This window comes from Lynx canadensis, chromosome B1 (genome assembly GCF_007474595.2).
Source record: "Lynx canadensis isolate LIC74 chromosome B1, mLynCan4.pri.v2, whole genome shotgun sequence".
Taxonomy (NCBI): Eukaryota; Metazoa; Chordata; class Mammalia; order Carnivora; family Felidae; genus Lynx; species Lynx canadensis.
The window spans coordinates 62,302,811-62,321,403 of NC_044306.2; the positions used below are offsets into that span (position 1 = coordinate 62,302,811).

An 18,593-nucleotide genomic window follows, 5' to 3' on the forward strand; every position below is an offset into this window, starting at 1 on the left:
TCAACAAAATGATGGGCAAATTTATCTTAAAGGCCCTTTTTTACCTGAAAGGGGAGAGTGTACCATAGAGAATAAAACAGTTATAAAAATAGAAACAGTTTCTGAAAAAAGGCAAAGACTGATAAAAAACTGTTTTGTCAGATAAAACCACAAAACACTATGAAGTGGTGAGGGCTGTTTTTTTTTTTAATTATACATCTTCAATATAAAATGTATAAGCTGAAGATTGAAAATATATTACATAAATAAAAATAAATTGACATGAACAGATACAAATTAACTAAATGAAACAAATCACCTAATAACCACCAGAACAAATTAAAAACATATAACCAGTTGATTCTCAGTTTTCATGGTAGTTAGTTATATAAAGTTGCTAAAAACACTGAATTAGTGAATACTGATTTATTGTTCCTGGAAAACTACAGAATTAGGTTCTTGTGAGCTTCTAGTCACAAAATTTTTGTCAACCAATCAATATACAGCCTTGTTTTATGTGTGTTTCTGTTGAAAGACACCTTAATATATTGCCAATTCATGAATACAACTCACAGGCAACTGCATTATAACGCATGCCTGAACAATGTTTATATAACACATACATTTCTCCATAAGGCACATCATAGCTGGGAATGTGCATGTCAGATGACTCAAATATTTTGCAACTCTGTGAATGTCCATGAGTGACCCAGAAAGAACCATGAGTATTAATTTGGGGGTTACAAATTAACTTTAGTTAGTAGGAAAATTTGAAAATATAGAATCTGTAAAAAAATGAATATTGACTATACCTGGATTTTGATGCTGGTTTAGTACTGACTTATATGATACTAGGTTAATGGCATAAGTTCACTTGCCATATCTAAAAGATTTAGATGATATATTAGAACATCTCTAAATTCCTTGTCACTTCTCAATTTCTTAGAACCTAGGATCTAGTCTAAATTGAGCTATATGGCATATCAGGTCCACATAATCCACATTCTTCTTACCTACCTATCTAAACTTGTTTCCCTCTACATAGAAACATTAGTATCTTTGATAAAGGAAGAATATATTAATTTCCACCCACCAATAATCATGCATTCACACACTCTCTTACCTATATTCCACCCATTCTTTCATCTCTCCCGTTATCATGTATTAATCACACATCTGGTGGTGCTGGAGATATGGTAATTGACAGGACAGATTAAGATCCCTACCCTTTGGTGATCATACTTTAGTGAGAGAGACAGTAACCATGTAAACAAACAGACCCATAACACAAATTCCAGTAGTTATAAGTCCAATGAACTAAAATAAAACAGAAGACTGGTTTACAGACAATTGTAGGCAAAAAGTATATATATATACATATATATATACACATATACATAAATATATATATACATATACATATATGTGTGTATATATATATGTATATACATAAATATATATGTACATATACATATATATGTGTATATATATATACATATATATATATATATATGAAGAGAGAGAGAGAGAGAGAAAGAGAGAGAGAGAGAGGGAGAGAGTGGTGTCTCTGTCTCCATGGCAGAAACACCAGGGGAGTCCAGGCATCACCCATGAGCCCAGAGACTCTCTCGCCTCCACGTGCAGGCTGTGTAATACGTTTCTTTGGTACTTAACCTCTACCCCTTTGCATGTGCCATTTAATTTCCCAGAAATATTTCCTTTTATCGTGAAAAAATCATCTTCTCTTATGTGATCATGAGATTATGTTATATGCTCCTGATAATTTTGCATTGCTGGAAAACTTAATTCTTGAAATTATTTGACTCGTATTTGAATTTTGATATTTAGAGTTACTAAGCAAGGACTTTTTAAGTAAGTGATGATAAAGCAGAGATCCAAATGAAATGAGAGGAATAAAAGCACAGATTTAGAGGTGTTAAGAGCATCAGAGATAAGAAGACCAGAGGGGCTGGCTCAGAGAGAGTAAGAGGAACTTGGGACCAATCATGAGTTGCCTTGGGCTATGATCCTTCAGTCTGGGTTCTATTTTAGGTGTAAAGGAAAACTCCTGAAAGAATTTAAGCCTAGTGTTATGACCTAACTCACACTGTAAAAGTATCACTCTGGTTGTTGTGTGGAGATCAGGATATGTGGGGCAAGAGTAGAGACGTGAGGCTCTCACTAAGCTCCAAGAGAAGGAGTAGCGGTGAGAACCGAGTAGCTGCCAGAAAGTGGGATAAAGTGGTCATGTATGGGGCATTGTTGAAGACAAAGCAAACGAAATATGCTAATCGATTGTCCTCGGGGTTTAAGGGAAATATTGGAATCAGGGGTATTCCTTGAGTAAATAGTGACATAATGAAATAGTAAATACGAAAATAGGGAAGACTGAAGAAGAGTGGGTTAGTGAGCGGCACAAGACAATCAAAGGTTTGGTTTTGGTCATTTAAAGATGAGAGACCTATCTGACATTTAAATATGTCCAGTATATTAAAGAGGAGGAAGAAATATAAGGATGGACAGAAACCTAGAAATAATACATAAAATGTACTGTCAGCCAAACTATGACAGGACTTTTCCCCAATCCCAAATCTCAGTAACAATTTATTCACTCACTCAATCAATAAGTATTCCTTAAGCAAATACTCTGTGTCAGCTATGGTTCTAAGTGACTGAGATGTAAATCTTTCCAGTCATTACACTATCCTATTGTTGAAGAATATCGCTGTAACTATATTGGCCTTAAAAAAAAAAAAAAAATAATGACTGAAAACCAGCTAAGCCTCCTGTATCTCAGAAATTGTATCTCAGTTTTGGGGTGCATGGAATTTAGTTTTATATGCCTCCACTGAAAACACTTCTGTAATAAAATTGCATAAAACATTCAATTATATATTAAAAGAGAGCTCATCTCTTAATTATCTGCAACATCACAAAAATACAAATAAAGCAGTCTTAGGTAGATAATTTTTCACTGAACTGGCTATTTTGGTCTAAATAGGAGGTGAATCTTATGCAGTCTTAGTTTACTGTTAACAATAAGGTGGTCTATTTGAATAATTGTTGCCATATTACTGACCCATGAAAATAAGAAAATTCCAGGCACCTGGGTGCCTCAGTTGGTTAAGCGTCCAACTTCAGCTCAGGTCATGATCTCACGGTTCGTGGGTTCGAGCTCCGCATTAGCCTCTGTGCTGACAGCTCTGGAGCCTGGAGCCTGCTTCGGACTCTGTGTCTCCCTCTCTCTCTGCCCCTCCCCCACTCACACTCTGTCTCTGTCTCCCTCTCTCTCTGAAAAATAAACACTGAAATTTTTTTTTTAAATATCAAAATTCAAATACGAGTCAAATAATTTCAAGAATTACGTTTTCCAGCAATGCAAAATTATCAGGAGCATACAATACAATCTCATGATCACATAAAAGAAGACGATTTTTTCACGATAAAAGGAAGTATGTCTGGGAAGTTAAATGGCACATGCAAAAGGGTAGAGGTAAGTACCAAAGAAACGTATTACACAGCCCGCACGTGGAGGTGAGAGAGTCTCTGGGCTCATGGGTGACGCCTGGATTCCCCTGGTGTTCCTGCCACGGAGACAGAGACACCACTACACTCACTGCACTCAGTGGCAAGGATACTCTGGCAGAGGATGGGGTTCTCTTCAGCCTTCTGACTGCTTGGACAGAGAATCAGCCTTCTAATCAGTGAAGAAATAATCTCCAATTATGGCATCTAGATCTCCGACCCCTGTCTGCCCCTACTCACACCACCTCATTATTCCTTCCCACTTCACCTTGGGGTCTCAATTTCCAGGCCGACTCTTTGATATAAAATACCATGGAGTTCTTGACAAATGTCCCCATCTGCCGGCTTCGAATCTGAAATAAGTTCCGCCAGCCCCACCAAAATGACTCATCAGCCAGCTGGGTAGTTTGGAGCCCAGACTTTGCTCCAGAATCCTGACTAACCTTTGGTTTATTGTTCCCTCATCTCAGAACGCAATGTTGGTGCTGATCTCCTCCCCGATATACATTTTTGATGAAATCAAAGGCGAAAAACACTCAAATCTCTATTTCTGATAGGAACAGTTTTCTGCCTAATGGCAAAAAGGTGAAGAAGGGATTTTCTCCATAACAACAACAATAAAAAACGAGGGTCTACCTTTTAACCTCTTAGTTTACAAGAGAAGTAAAAGTTCTATTATTTAATGGACTCTTCAAGCAGTCTTGGGAAGGAAGCCTGTGCATTTGTCAAAAGAAACTGTGGTCAGCACTTCAAACATTCTAATTCAAATGGCACAGTTAACGTAAACTCACTTTAATCTTCTTGAAAATGTCTGCAACAAGAGGAAAGAAGGAAAGAAAAAAAAAACACCTCTTTCACTCTTGATGTTACATTTTATAGGCAATCCTTTGCTTCTCTGCTGATTGAAAAGTGGATTCTCTGGTTCTCTGCTCATTTAATGAGGATCCCCTTAAATGGCACTGTCATTTATGGAGGATATGTTCCGTGAAGGTTGCCCAAAAGACTTTACCTCAAAGGCCTGAAAGGTCAATCCGACATAGTAGTCTTCTGACACTGTTATTTTCCACACACATTCCTTCATCGGTCTGTAGTCATCAGGATAATTAGGAGACTGAATCTGTCCCTCGTTTTTACGTATCTCACCTCCACAGATTGCTGAGGGCAAAAATAATCAAATAAATAAACCCAGAAGTGCCATTCCGTTTTCATTTTCTTCTGAGATAACATTTTAGTTCAGTGCCTGTGGCTGAGTACATAAAGACCAGGTTATAAAAATCAAAGTTGGCTGGTTGTACTGTTGTAAATATTTAGATGGCAAAAACGTAGTCAGTTAACTATAAATATTAGATAACAGCAGGGGACTGTAGGATTTTTTTGGTCACTATTTATTTACATCTTTGTAAAAGACAGCATTTTTTTTTTAACTTTTAAAAACCTTTGGAGATTTTGTAAATGTATTCTACGTGACAGAATATTCTATCATATTCTGTATGATTCCCTGAACTGGTTCTTACAGTCTTTTGACCTTTAGGTAAAATAGTTGATCAAGAGAGACGCTCCACAGAACTCTCTGGGCCTCAGGCAGTAGGCTAGCATCATGTGCTCAACATCTGTGGCCTCATCCAAATAACCCTCTTCACTGCCATGCAGTTAATCTCTAAAACAAAATGCTTCCGTTTATTCAAAAGTTTAAGGGAAGCAGAAATCTTCTGTCTTCTAAATTACCTAAACTCGTGTGCTAGCAGAGGCAGGAGCAAGAAAGGTCTCTTCAGCCCACAACCTGGCAAGAAAAGGGCTGCTTTTAAAGCCCGGACGCACAATGCCAGTTTATTGTTTTAGAGAAGTATAGGACAAAGCATCTAGTAAATTCTCCCTTGAATGCTGACTCTCCCACTTAGACAAAGCATGCCCTAGAAATGTGTACAATTGCTTTCTGTGCAGTTTCCTATGACAGAGAATTTCAGCAGTATAGGGACGAAATAGACACAAATCTAGTACAAAGGAAAAATCATAATTTCTTCATGACATTTTAATACTATCATGGAAACAAATGGAAATTTAAGAGCTCTTGTGCCATTTTCCCCTCACATACCCCTGCGTACATTTATATGCTACTCTATCACTGGTATCAAAAAACAGGTTCTTCTTGCAATTTAAATGGACTGAGTAGTTTTCTTAAAATCAGTCTTGTGGATATTATAACCCAGATTTAGAAAACTTCATAATTAAAATATGGCTACAATATCATTCTAATGACATTGAGAGAAAGGACATCTCTGCTAAGAGATCTAAGGGGACGTGATCTCTAAAACTTAATGTGACTTGCCTTCATAGACAGCTGCAAAGCCTTTTCCCACCCAGTTACTGCTGCTACGAAACTCAATCCACATTCTGCTGTCTGTAGAGGTAAGAACTTCAGGCAACTTGTCCCCACAGAATCTACCTAAAAGAAATAAAAGAATAAAGAGAGACTCCTAAATATGATTCTATATTCTAGTTGCTTTCCACTCTAGCTACAAATTATATATATATATATATATATATATATAATTATATGTACAATTATATTGTATATTATATGTATAATTATAATTGTATATGTACAATTATATTGTATATTATATGTATAATTATAATTATATGTACATATATGTATGTACATATGTATATACACATTATATATAGCCTGACTTGGTTCCTATACTCTATCCTGAGTAACCAGAGCTAGAAGTATGCTTAATATTTACTTAATAAAGGTATACAAATAAAATTATCTCTTCAAATCTATTTATAAAATACAGGAACATACCATCCTCAGATTGACTGGCTGATGTCAGTATCATGGTCTACAGAATTAAAAAACAGCTAGTGCAAAAGCTTGTAAAAGGACAGACAATACATTAAGGTTGGGACTATTCTTTCATGGAGAACAGAAAAAGGTACAAATGATCTGAGATCAGAGCGGTCACTGTAGAGTACAGTAACTTGGTTAACGATGTGTCTCAGCCCGAAGTGGAGTTCTTGGTCTAGTTCGGCTCAATGACGACCCATCAGGGAGACCCACATACTGCTTCAAGGATCTTACACTACTGGACATATTCCATCTCATAAATAAAGTTATAATCTGTAGTGCAGTAGGCAGGTTGGCAAACAGGACCTGAAGACCTGGGTGTGAGTTGTGATTATTTTCTAATTGTGTATCCACAGCGGAGTATAATACCAAATGAATATAATAACACCTGTCAGTCCTTCTTTCTTCCCTCAACCTTCTACAAGTATTTATTGGCTCGCTGTATGTCTGCTACTGTGCTTTAAATTTTCATATGAGGACAAAATGGTTAAATACAGCAATCTACACGAAATAATTTAACAAACAATACACTGTCACCCATTTTTGTGTGCCCCTGGCAGGGATGTCATACATAAGTTTAGTATATGAAAAAATGGTAGTCAACTTAAATTCATACTAAGAAACAACAGATGAAGAAGTGTCTTCCTAAATGGCAAAGTAAATTAGGGACATGCAAAAGAGAGTAGTGTTTCTTAAACTGTAATGTGCATAAGAAATGCCAGCGAGTATGGAAAGATACAGTCTCTAATTCAGAAAGAATGGAGTAGAACCTGAATATCTACATTTCTAGCAAGTGATTCTGATGTTGCCAATCTGATGGCTATACTTTAAGGATCAGGTCTTGGGGGAAAGAGTGCGAAAAACTTTCCACAGAAAACCACGATCAGGCTGAACCAGTCTGGTGAGCCACTTATATACTGAAGCATATCCTGAAGCATACTATATACTTATAGCATCCTAAAAAAGAAGTGTGCTTCAATACTTAGCTTTAGATTTGGTTCTTCACTATGAATTTAATGAAATGTGTTCTTATGAACACACGTACACACATTACAAACTGCTTCACCTAGACTAAGAAACTAAGTGTTCAAGACGATGTGTTCCTCTATCTGACTTATCAAACTAGTTCAACTCTTTATTTTTTCCTTATTTTTAAACACTTCTAGAATCTCTTGGACTTATTAAGGCTTTTAACACACTTTTGACTACAACAGCGTCCATTCAGCAGGTTTTAGATGTTAAGAAAAAAGATCTGTATGGCACATAAACACAACTGAACAGAGCTACTCCTAAAAATAAAGGCATAGTTGCCATTTCAAAAAAACGTATATAAAGAGAGAGTAGATACACGCTCACAACAGCACTCACCTTTAAGTAAAACAGAGGGCAACAGTAAAGTGCCTCATGCAAGTTAATGGTGTGGTCTGTGGTTAAACTTTGGCAGTCGACTTTTGTAAGCACCAAATATGAGCTACAATTTATGATACAAAGTACAAATGGCTCTTCTCAGCCACAAAAAACTCTCTGAGAAGCAAAACTGTGACGCCTAGAGGAAGGGCTAACATGCGTGGCATAAGAAATCAGCCACCAAACATGTAGCTAACAGCTCACATTCTACTGCCTTAGCAAACAAAACAAAACACTTATAAGCACACTCACATAATCGATCTGGTTTCTGCATTAAAACAATAATGCTCAAATTAAAAATATATAGGCGAAAGCTATTCTAAATCGTTATACTCAGATCCACGTATTTCCTCATAATGTAAGCTACTTTAAAATCAATCTACTTATTTGTATTTTTGCTGAAGTTGAAAAGAGTACAATAGAAATTAAAATGTGCACCCCATACATTGTTAACTCTAAGATAACTCTTGAGTGAATCTACTCTGGGGGGCACCTGGGTGGTTCAGTTGATTAAGCATCTGATTTTGTCTCAGGTCACGAACTCACGGTTCGTGAGTTTAAGCCCCATGTTGGGCTCTGTGCTGACAGTTCAGAGACTGGACCCTGCCTGAGGATTCTGTGTCTCCCTCTCTCTCTACCCCTCCCCAGCTCGCACCATTTCTCTTTCAGAAGTAAATAAAAATTAAAACAAAACCAAACAATCTACTTTGGGCAGGACAGACTATATGTGTGGCCACATAGAGGGTAAATACTCTCTCACCAAGGAGGGGCGATTTCCTCCAGCAGCCATCTCTTACTTCAATGTAGTCATACCAGCACAAGCTGCTCTTGTATAGGTCCATCGTGGTAAAATTTAAAACGATCTGCAAATTGGAGCAAAACGACACAAAGACGAAAACGATTGTTACCGCACACGCTAATTTGATTGCTGGAGATTAGGAATCCGGGACTATAAAGAAAACAGATTCATAGCTAATTCTTTTTTTTTTCTTTTTTCTGTTAGTATACCCTTAATATAGTTTCTTGACAAATGCCCCAAAGAAAGAAAATATTTTCTCATTCTCATTGATGTCTGACAATATAGAACCACAATGTCAATAGTTAAACTAAACATTTTAGCAATCAAAGCCAAGTTTCTGTAGAAGTAGTTTAAACAATATTGAAACAAACAGAAATCTTTATTCAAATAGTTTGTTTTGAATGTTTTAAGATAAATATGACTTAAACCATGAGAAATTCTGACTTTGCCATGAACGTCTTCTTTTTAATAATTTATTTCAAAGACGACCAGTCAGACATCTATAATTATGTTAAAAATTACCACCATGTGCCATGTTCCAAGAACATAATATCATTGTGTATGTTGAAATGTTTTAAATACAGCTCTAAAATTTGAATTTGTCCATGTAAGTATAATCAAAGACAGATGTCATTATGCTTTTCTAGATCCAAGAATATATATTCAAAGACCTTTTAAGTTAGAAGATCTTGCACATGACCCCTTATTTTGTACTTTGTTTTGAAGTCATGCTGCTTTTTGTGAAGATAATTCAGATAATTCAAGAACAACTCTAGGAGGGATAATTTTCTTACTGCTTTATAACAAGAGTTTATTTTTCAAATAATTAACTCTTCTTGATTATACTAAAAGTAGAGCCAAACTAACATGAGAAATGTACCTACCTGAAGTAAAACTCACTTGGAAAATAGTTTTTTTATTCATAAAAACTCATTCTAAACTCTATTCTGCTTAAAGTATCTAAGATCCTTGAGGTGTGTAGTAAACCTGTTTTTCACTCCAGAAGTTGAAATGGACTTTGGCCCAAAGTGACCAATTATAAGTATTTAAATAAATGCTTCTAATCTAAAACTATAGCTTGTAATAACATTTAAAGAATCCTTTGGTGATAATATAAAAATCTGAATGTAAAGGTACTCTCAAGCTCAAGAAATGAGTAAAATATATAAATAAGCAATCAATGCTAAGTCCATATTCCAGAAAAGTACCGCCATTTTTGTGTAAGAAAACATATACTTCTCCCCTTTCTTGAATATAATACTTAACATAAGTTAACATAAGTAACTTAACATAACACTGAACATAAGAAAGAAACTATGGCAAATCAATCCTTTTTTAAAGACTTTTAAAATACCTTTTTATAGTTTATTTATTTTAAGAGAGAGAGACAGAGAGAAAGAGAGAGAGAGAGAGAGAGAGAGAGAGAGAGAGGCTTCAACTGTCAGCATGAAGCCTGATGTGGGGCTCAAACTCATGAACCAGGAGATCATGACCTGAGCCAAAGTCGGACACTTAACTGACTGAGCCACCCAGGCGCCCCTATGTCAGATCAATCCTAAACTAACTTATTTCTTCCAAGAATTGAAGATATAGCATAATAGTAAATATTTCTCATGGCATCTTATATTTCAGCAACACAATGATCAATGAAACTGATGAAACACCAACATTGATGATAATTGCCCATATACTCATTTTATAGAGATAGAAACTAAGAATCTAACTATAATGAAAGTCTGTACTCTATAATGGCATTAACATCTCACCATTAAATTCGACCTTTTTTGGTTTCCTTGAACGTGTACTTTCTTAATTCCAAAGAGATGAAAGTAGAGGCACACTGTTCTGTTTTTTTAATGTAATACAGTAAGTGTAGCATAACTTGGTTTTATTTAATTGTTCATTTATTTCTATCTTATTTATAGTTTCTCCTTTTCTCCTTTTTCTTTTCCTTCACCTAATTTTATCATTCGAAATATTCTCAAAAATGTTACAAAAAATTCCAAAATATCCAAGGACACAGGACTGATCATATTTTTCTTTCTTTTTCGGTACTCCTCAACATTCGATTATCAAAATACATAGTTTCAAACCATTTTTTTTCTGAGGTTCCCAATACGTTTCGACTCCATCTCTGAATACCAATGCAACATTAGGTTATTCTTACGACATAATTGAGAAATAATTTCTGGTTTTTCTCCTTAATTTTGTATTTACTTTAAGCCTGCTACAAATGCAAAACACTACCACTGCCTGATATTAGGTTTCATTCTACATTTGTGTTTTCTCTACAGCAACCACCAGGGATTCGAATCTGTAGGATCATATAAGAACTCAGTTATTATAGTAAAAATGGCAAAACTAGAATTTAGACACAAACAGTAGACCCTAAGGCTCATTTTATGGTTTCCTTCTTGGATCTAAAGGTGGATTTTATAATGGTGTGCAAATAGTATCACTTCCTCTTCTAGGAGGGAAAGAAATCAGCTAAATTGGAAGTATGTATATGGTCAAATTGTATTCAAAATTGAAACAATGTGGTTGGATTGCTAACAAGTAGTTAATATTTGAAGTTCGGAACACACACACACACACACACACACACACACACACAGTTGGAAGGGGATAACTCTAAACAGAAAAGTTTCCTATCTTGTTTTTAATCTTCTATTTTAAATGCCAAGCACTGTGGAGGAACAAAAATGGCCGATTTTAATATAAAACACAGAGTCCTTTAGAAGCAGAAAATGCAATAAAGATAGGTTTTCTAAAATCAAATCTTAGGGCTCTGACCTAGAAGTAAAATGCTGGCCTTTGACTAAGGTTGCTAGCAGAATCCATACTTGAACTTCAAATCAAAAGCACTTGGAAAGTATCTGGTTGTCTTACATTATATTATTTTATGAAATATGTTGCACCTTTTTTAAAGAATGATGAAGGAAAAACTACCTAGCACAATTATATAAATGTTTATTTCTTACTGTAAGTATCAATTTAGCAGTATCAATTTAAATTTAGTCATGGCTCCCCTGGAACATGAGATTGAAGGAGATACAAGGAATAATTTTAAGATCTCCTGTGATCTGTTATAAGTCTTAGTTGCTAAGTTAAATTGATACAATTGCTGTGGAGTTTGCTTATTAATACTTTGCACAGAGTACAGAGTCTTGAAGAAAGATCAACAGACAAGGGACTGGATGCCTGCATATCTCCAGAGAAAAAAATAATCAAAAAACTACTGTCAGCATAATGAAGACATTACTGACTACCTACACTAATTCCATGAGCACCACAGAAGGACTAATTAGAATAATGTTTATACCTCACAGTGCTGAGGATGAGGAAGACACAAATGTTATCAATTAGACTGATATCATTAAATGGCTTTTTAGAAAAAAATATTAGAATCAAAAGCAGTAAAATAAAATAGATTTCTGGGTTCCAGCCAGAAGGAGCTTGGAAAAACCTAATTATCTCTAGCGGGACTATAGGTTTCTTCTCAGGAATAAGACTAAGGGGTGAGAAGATCAGTAAACTATCCTCCATGGGTCAAATCCAGCCTTCAGTCAGTTTTTGTAAAAGTTTGTTGGACCCATTCCTTTACATATCGTCTGTGATTGCTTTTGCAATATGATAGAATTTAACATTTGAAACAAACTGTATGAACTGCAAAGCCAAAGATATTTACTGTATATCCTTTCCAGAAAAATTTGCAAACTCATGGAATAATTGATCATTACGCTTTCGTTCAGCCCTGAATTGTATCATGGCAAAGGGAAAAAACTTACATCTTTTTTTCTGCAACTGAAAGCTATTATGACTGGGCATTTATGACTGGGTTCTAGCTTCTTGGTTTGCTAGTTTACTTAAACTTTCTTAGTTTGAATGTATTTTCTTACCATAAAAGCCCTGGAGGCCACAATATCAAGCTGGTCTCAGCAGAGTTAAATCAGAAGGATTTAATTGGATAATGTTAGCAAACCACTAAGGTAATCTGAAAGCATTGTTAAGATTCTCATGTATTAATATTTTCATGGTAAATATAAATCTTCACAATATAAATCCTGAAGACAGTTATCAAATAAATAAAACCACTGACCCAATTTACTTAATCCAACTATGCTGGGAAACATAAAAATATCAGCTTAATTATAAGGTTTCACAGGAAAATCAACACATTAAAGTAAAGGATTCTTACTTTAAAATCTAAAGAATAGACAGGAGAACCTGGGGTCTTGGCTCAAGTCCCTGCTTTACAACAAACTAGTTGTATGCATCAGGTAGATCCCGAATTCCATCAGGGATTTATTATATGACAGGTGAAAAACAGGCATTGGATTATGACATAAAGGTAATTTCTCTACTTAAAATTATATGATAATACCTGGATTTTGACATTTTGATGTGTCATTACCAACTACTCAGAGGAACATTTTTCACACCTCCTCTTCCTTAATTCCTACTCCACTCCATACTTAATCAATTCCAATTTGCACAATTCCCCTAACGTTCTCCCTCCATTTTCACTGACCTTGTTCTCCATACCTCTTTGCATTAACTGAAATAATTTCAAAAGCCGTGTTTGGTTTTCAGGTTCACTGGTCTCTAATTCACCCTACCTGTATGGCCACTTTAATCCTTTCAAAGTTGGGTACCAGTGGCTTCACATTCAACTCAACATAAATTTCTAAGCCTGGACATCACGACTCTAGGGTCATAACCCACCACTGCTGCCTCATCTTTCACTACCTCAAACACAGAATCTTCATCCCACCCATCCCTGACTTCTTGCCGTTGTGCCCTGAAAAAGCACCCCAATTCCAGCACTCCTTTATTCAGGGTGTACGTAATTCCTCCCAGGACACCACTCTCACTTTCCCTGTTTCTGGAATCCTTTTACACCTTTCAAAGTCAGTATCAAAAGTCTAGATCTCTCAAGAAGATCTGAGCTCTCCTATCTCAGCATTTCCACTTTGCTTGCTTCTTATTTGTGGTTTTGTATGATTAAAAAGAGACTTGATTTATTTAATTATTCTCATGTATTATTTTTTATTATCTTATTTTTGATTTGTGTACTCAACACCACTTTTCCAGAAAAACAAAACAAATCACTTATGTTTTCTTCAGAAAAACATGAAGTGTAAGTTTAATTTTTTTTTACTTAAAAATGATTTCATTATTATTTATTTAAAAAATTTTTGCCCAACTTATTTGAAAAATAATCTTTATAAACAAATATATGACAAGTCTTTTTTGCCCTCAAGCACAGTTCTGGTCTTTTTAGTTTCTTCTATTGATTCAGAAGCCTATTTTGACATTACCACAGAGTATGAATTACCAAAGCTCCGTAATGTCTTTCTATCATCTTACAGTGCAATCTACTTTTCTTCATTTTTTTCTAACTTGCCTTGGTTATTCCAACCCTTAATATTTAAATTTTTTTTAACGTTTATTTATTTTTGAGACAGAGACAGAGCATGAACGGGGGAGGGGCAGAGAGAGGGAGACACAGAATCCGAAACGGGCTCCAGGCTCTGAGCCCTCAGCACAGAGCCCGAGGTGGGGCTCGAACTCACGGACCGCGAGACCGTGACCTGAGCTGAAGTCGGCCGCTTAACCGACTGAGCCACCCAGGCGCCCCAACCTTAATATTTTATAAATAACCTCTGAAATAATTGGGTATAGGTATAAAACAAAAATCTATTGGAAATTTACTGCAATTACACTAAAGCTATACATTAATTTGGCCTACTTAAAAATTTTTAAACATTTAAAAAAAAGGGTGGTTCAGTCAGTTAAGTGTCCGACTCTTGATCTCAGTTCAGGCCTTGAGTTTAAGCCCCACATTGGGCTCTGCGCTGGACATGAAGCCTACTTAAAAATAAATATATAAGGGCACCTGGGTGGCTCAGCCATGATCTGGTGCTCAGGTCATGATCTGGCAGTTTGTGAGTTCAAGTCCCAGCTATTCAAACTGTGCTGACAGCTCAGAGCCTAAAGCCTGCTTTAGATTGTGTGTGTGTGTGTGTGTGTGTGTGTCTCTCCCTCTGCCCATCCCCTGCTCACACTCTGTCTCTCTCAAAAATAAATAAATATCTTTAAAAACTAATAGATTAAATAAGTAAATATTAAAAAAAAACTATATATTTATTTGGGAAAAACTGACAATTTTAATATATCCTGACATATGATACATATCTCAACATCCTGCTACATGACAAGTTAGTTTTTTTAGTCCCACATTAAAGCCTTCAGTTTTTAAACTCTGTTCCATTTTAGCATATTTGTTTTATCTGATCAACTTAAGTGTGTTTTTTTAGTTGATTCTTCTGAATTTGTAAAAAGATAAAATATATTCTCTATAACTAAAGAAAAATTTAATGATTAGCTCTGCCAATTGCAAATTGTGTGGTGTCAAGGGGGTTACTCAATCCTTTCTTAAGTTCAACTTCTTCATATATAAGATAGAGATAATTACAATACTAAACCCGATAGGGCATGAGAAGTTTAACACAGTGCCTGGCATAGTAAATACTCAATAAATATTAGTTTCTTATATTTACTAAATTGAAAACATTCCTGCTATGCTTAATTCATCACGTTGTCATTCAAAATACATATTGAACTCTAGTGTTGCCAGCATTTATGAAATTTTTAGCCAGCTTTTTCTTTCCATTTTGATACAATTATTTGACAAAATAATAGATTTTATAATACTGAACTATCCTCATAATACTGAGCCAAAACATTTGCAATCTTGTAAATTATGCGGCTTGATTTCATTTGATTAAATTTATACAACATTCATGTTTTTATATTCATATGTGGGGCGCTTGACAATTTTTTCATATGTGCTGTGTATGCTTATCAGAATTTTACTAGTTTAGTAACATAAATGGAGAGATTACACATTGTTATACAATGCACTTAAAATGCATTTTATTACATGGGAGAAAGCTCGAGATTTTAGAATTTGAAAAAACTGCCATGAGAAATCATCTGCAAACAGCGTAATTTTATAATAATTTCTGTAAATTTATTTTATATGGTTATAATTTATTCAATTTTTAGGTGTCATTAAATCACTTTTGGTATCTTCAATTTCCAGGATCCTACATTAAGAAATATTTCAAATGAAAATATTCCTGCCAGGGTGCCTTGGTGGTTCCATCAGTTAAGCATCTGACTCTTGGTTTCAGCTCAGGTTATGTTCTCACGGTTCATGGGATCAAACCCTGTGTCGGGTTCTACAGTGCAGAGCTTGTTTGGGATTCTCTCTCTTTCCCTTTCTTTCTACCCGTCACTTGCTTGCATTCATGTGCACTCTCTCTCTCAAAATAAATAAACAAACATTAAAAAAAGAAAGTATTTCTGCAAGTTTTGATGTCACAAAGTTAAACGTATAGCCAATTATATACAGTGAAACTACATTATCATGAATTCAAGTAAAAAAAATATTTCACATTTCCAAACAGAAAAAAATACTTCCCAAAAATGCTCATAAAAAAATAATCTAAAGTATAAACCATAGGCAGGACAAAAATGAGCCTTAATGGAAGTCCGAAATGCAAGAAGAAATAATGAATAAAAGTATTTGATAAATCTTCAAATGCTATTGAGAATGAATACTCATGTACAAGAGAATGAAGTCACCTTTAACTTAAGTCATATGCAAAAATTAATTCAACAATGAATTAAAGACCTAAATGCAAAACCCAAAACTAGAAGAAAGCATAGAGGAAAAGCTTCATGATTCAATGATTTCTTGGATATGGCACAAAAGCACAAGCAAAAAAAGCAGGAAGAGTTAAGCGGTGCTATGTCAAACTAAAAGGCTTTTTTGTGAAACAAATAATCAACACGTTAAAAAGGCAACTACAGAAAAGAAGAAAATATTTGCAAATCATGTATCTCATAAAGGGTTAATAGTCGGAATATGTAAAGAAATCCTAAACTCCACAAGAAAAAATAAAAGAATCCAGCTAAAAAATGGGCAAAACACTTGAAGATAACATTTCTCCAAAGATGATATACAAATGGTCAAAAAGCTTATGAAAACATGGTCAACATCACTAATTATCAGAGAAATGCAAATCAAAACCACAATGAGAGGCTCAGTAGGTAGAGCATCTAACTCCTGATTTCAGCTCAAGTCATAATTCCATGGGATCAAGCCCCACGTTGGGCTCCATGCTGAGCACGGAGCCTACTTAAGATTCTTTCTCTCCCACTGCCCAGTCCTCTGCTTGCAGGCGCACTCTCTCTCTCCTTTTCTCTCTCTTTAGGGTTACTGGAGGGGTTCTGGGAGGGGGGATGGACTAAATGGGTAAGGGGCATTAAGGAATCTATGCCTGAAATCATTGTTGCACTATATGCTAACTAATTTAGATGTAAATTTAAAAAAATAATAAAGTTAATTAAAAAAAAGAAAAAAAAAAGAAAAGAAAACCCCACAATGAGATATCACCTCTGACCGAAAAGGATGGTAACTTCCAAAACAAAAAACAAAAAAACAAACAAACAAACAAACAAAAACAGAAAACACTACATACTGGTGAAGATGTGGAGAAATTGGAACCTTTCTACATTGTTGGTGGGATTGTAGAATGATCCGACCACTGTGGGAAACAATATGGAAATTCTTCAAAAAATGAAAAACAGCACTACCAAATTATCCAACAATTCCACTTCTGGGAATATATCCACAAGAATGGAAAGGACTGTCGTGAAGAGATATCTACATACTCATGTTCATGGTAGCACCATTGACAATAGCCAAAAGATGGAACCAACTCAAATGTCTATCAATGGATGAACGGATAAACACATGCAGTCTATACATATACTGGAATATTATTCAGCCTTAAAAAGAAAGAAAATCCTGTCACAAGCTAAAACATAGTTAAACTCTGAGACCATTATGCTAGATGAAATAAGCCAGTCACAAGAAGACAAATACTGTAAGCTTCCACTTATGTGAGGCATGTAAAGTAATCAACCTCACAGAAACAAACAGAATGGTGTTTGCCAGGAGTTGAGGGGTGGGGAAAATGGACTTGGTGAAAAGGTACAGAGTTTCAGTTTTGCAAAATGGAAATGCTCTGGAAAATCACCGTCACAACAATGTGAATGTACTTAACACTACTGAACTGTACACTTAAAAATAGTTAAGGCAGCAAGTTTTCCACGTGTTTTTACCAGAATAAAAAAATTTGGTAAACATCTGTGTATAGTTTCACAAATGTTAAGTGCAAAAAAACAATAATATCTCATTTATGTCAGGATGAAACAAACTGGAAGAAAAATACAAAAATAACAGCATCTAAAAATGAAGATAATGAGAATTGTAATCTTTTTTTAGCATATTTTTATGGTTTGGGAGAAGGATAAAAATACTAATTAAATATGACTCCATTAAAAAGACTGCTAGAGGGGCGCCTGGGTGGCGCAGTCGGTTAAGCGTCCGACTTCAGCCAGGTCACGATCTCGCGGTCCGTGAGTTCGAGCCCCGCGTCGGGCTCTGGGCTGATGGCTCAGAGCCTGGAGCCTGTTTCCGATTCTGTGTCTCCCTCTCTCTCTGCCCCTCCCCCGTTCATGCTCTGTCTCTCTCTGTCCCAAAAATAAATAAATGTTGAAAAAAAAAAATTAAAAAAAAAAAAAAAAAAAAGACTGCTAGAGTGGTGCCTGGGTGGCTCAGTCAGTTAAGCCTCTGACTTCGGCTCAGGTGATGATCTCACAGTTCGTGGGTTTGAGCCCGGTGTCCGGCTCAGCGCTTACAGCTCAGAGCCTGGAGCCTGCTTTGGATTCTCTGTCTCCCTCTCTCTCTGACCCTCCTCCACTAATTCTCTGTCTCTGTGTCTCAAAAATGAATAAACATTAAAAATATTTATTAAAAAAAAGACTGGTAGAAAAAGCGTACCAAATATGAAAATACACACTTAAAACTTTCAAACCAATAGAGAGAAAATAAATGAAACCATAAATTCAATACATAAAAAGGCAAAAAGTAAAATAAAAGAAACAGAGTGGAGC

The 18,593-nt window shown here is 35.5% G+C and overlaps 1 protein-coding gene across 1 annotated transcript in view; it reads right to left on the minus strand.

The window, feature by feature from the left end:
• TLL1 (tolloid like 1) overlaps positions 1–18,593 on the minus strand; it is a 212,456-nt gene that overhangs the window by 52,822 nt on the left and 141,041 nt on the right. The window contains exons 10-12 of the mRNA XM_030312787.1: positions 8,523–8,625; positions 5,831–5,947; positions 4,514–4,659 (exon numbers count right to left, since the gene is read on the minus strand). Of these exons, the coding sequence (XP_030168647.1) occupies positions 4,514–4,659; positions 5,831–5,947; positions 8,523–8,625 (366 nt within the window). The remainder of the gene's footprint in view (positions 1–4,513; positions 4,660–5,830; positions 5,948–8,522; positions 8,626–18,593) is intronic.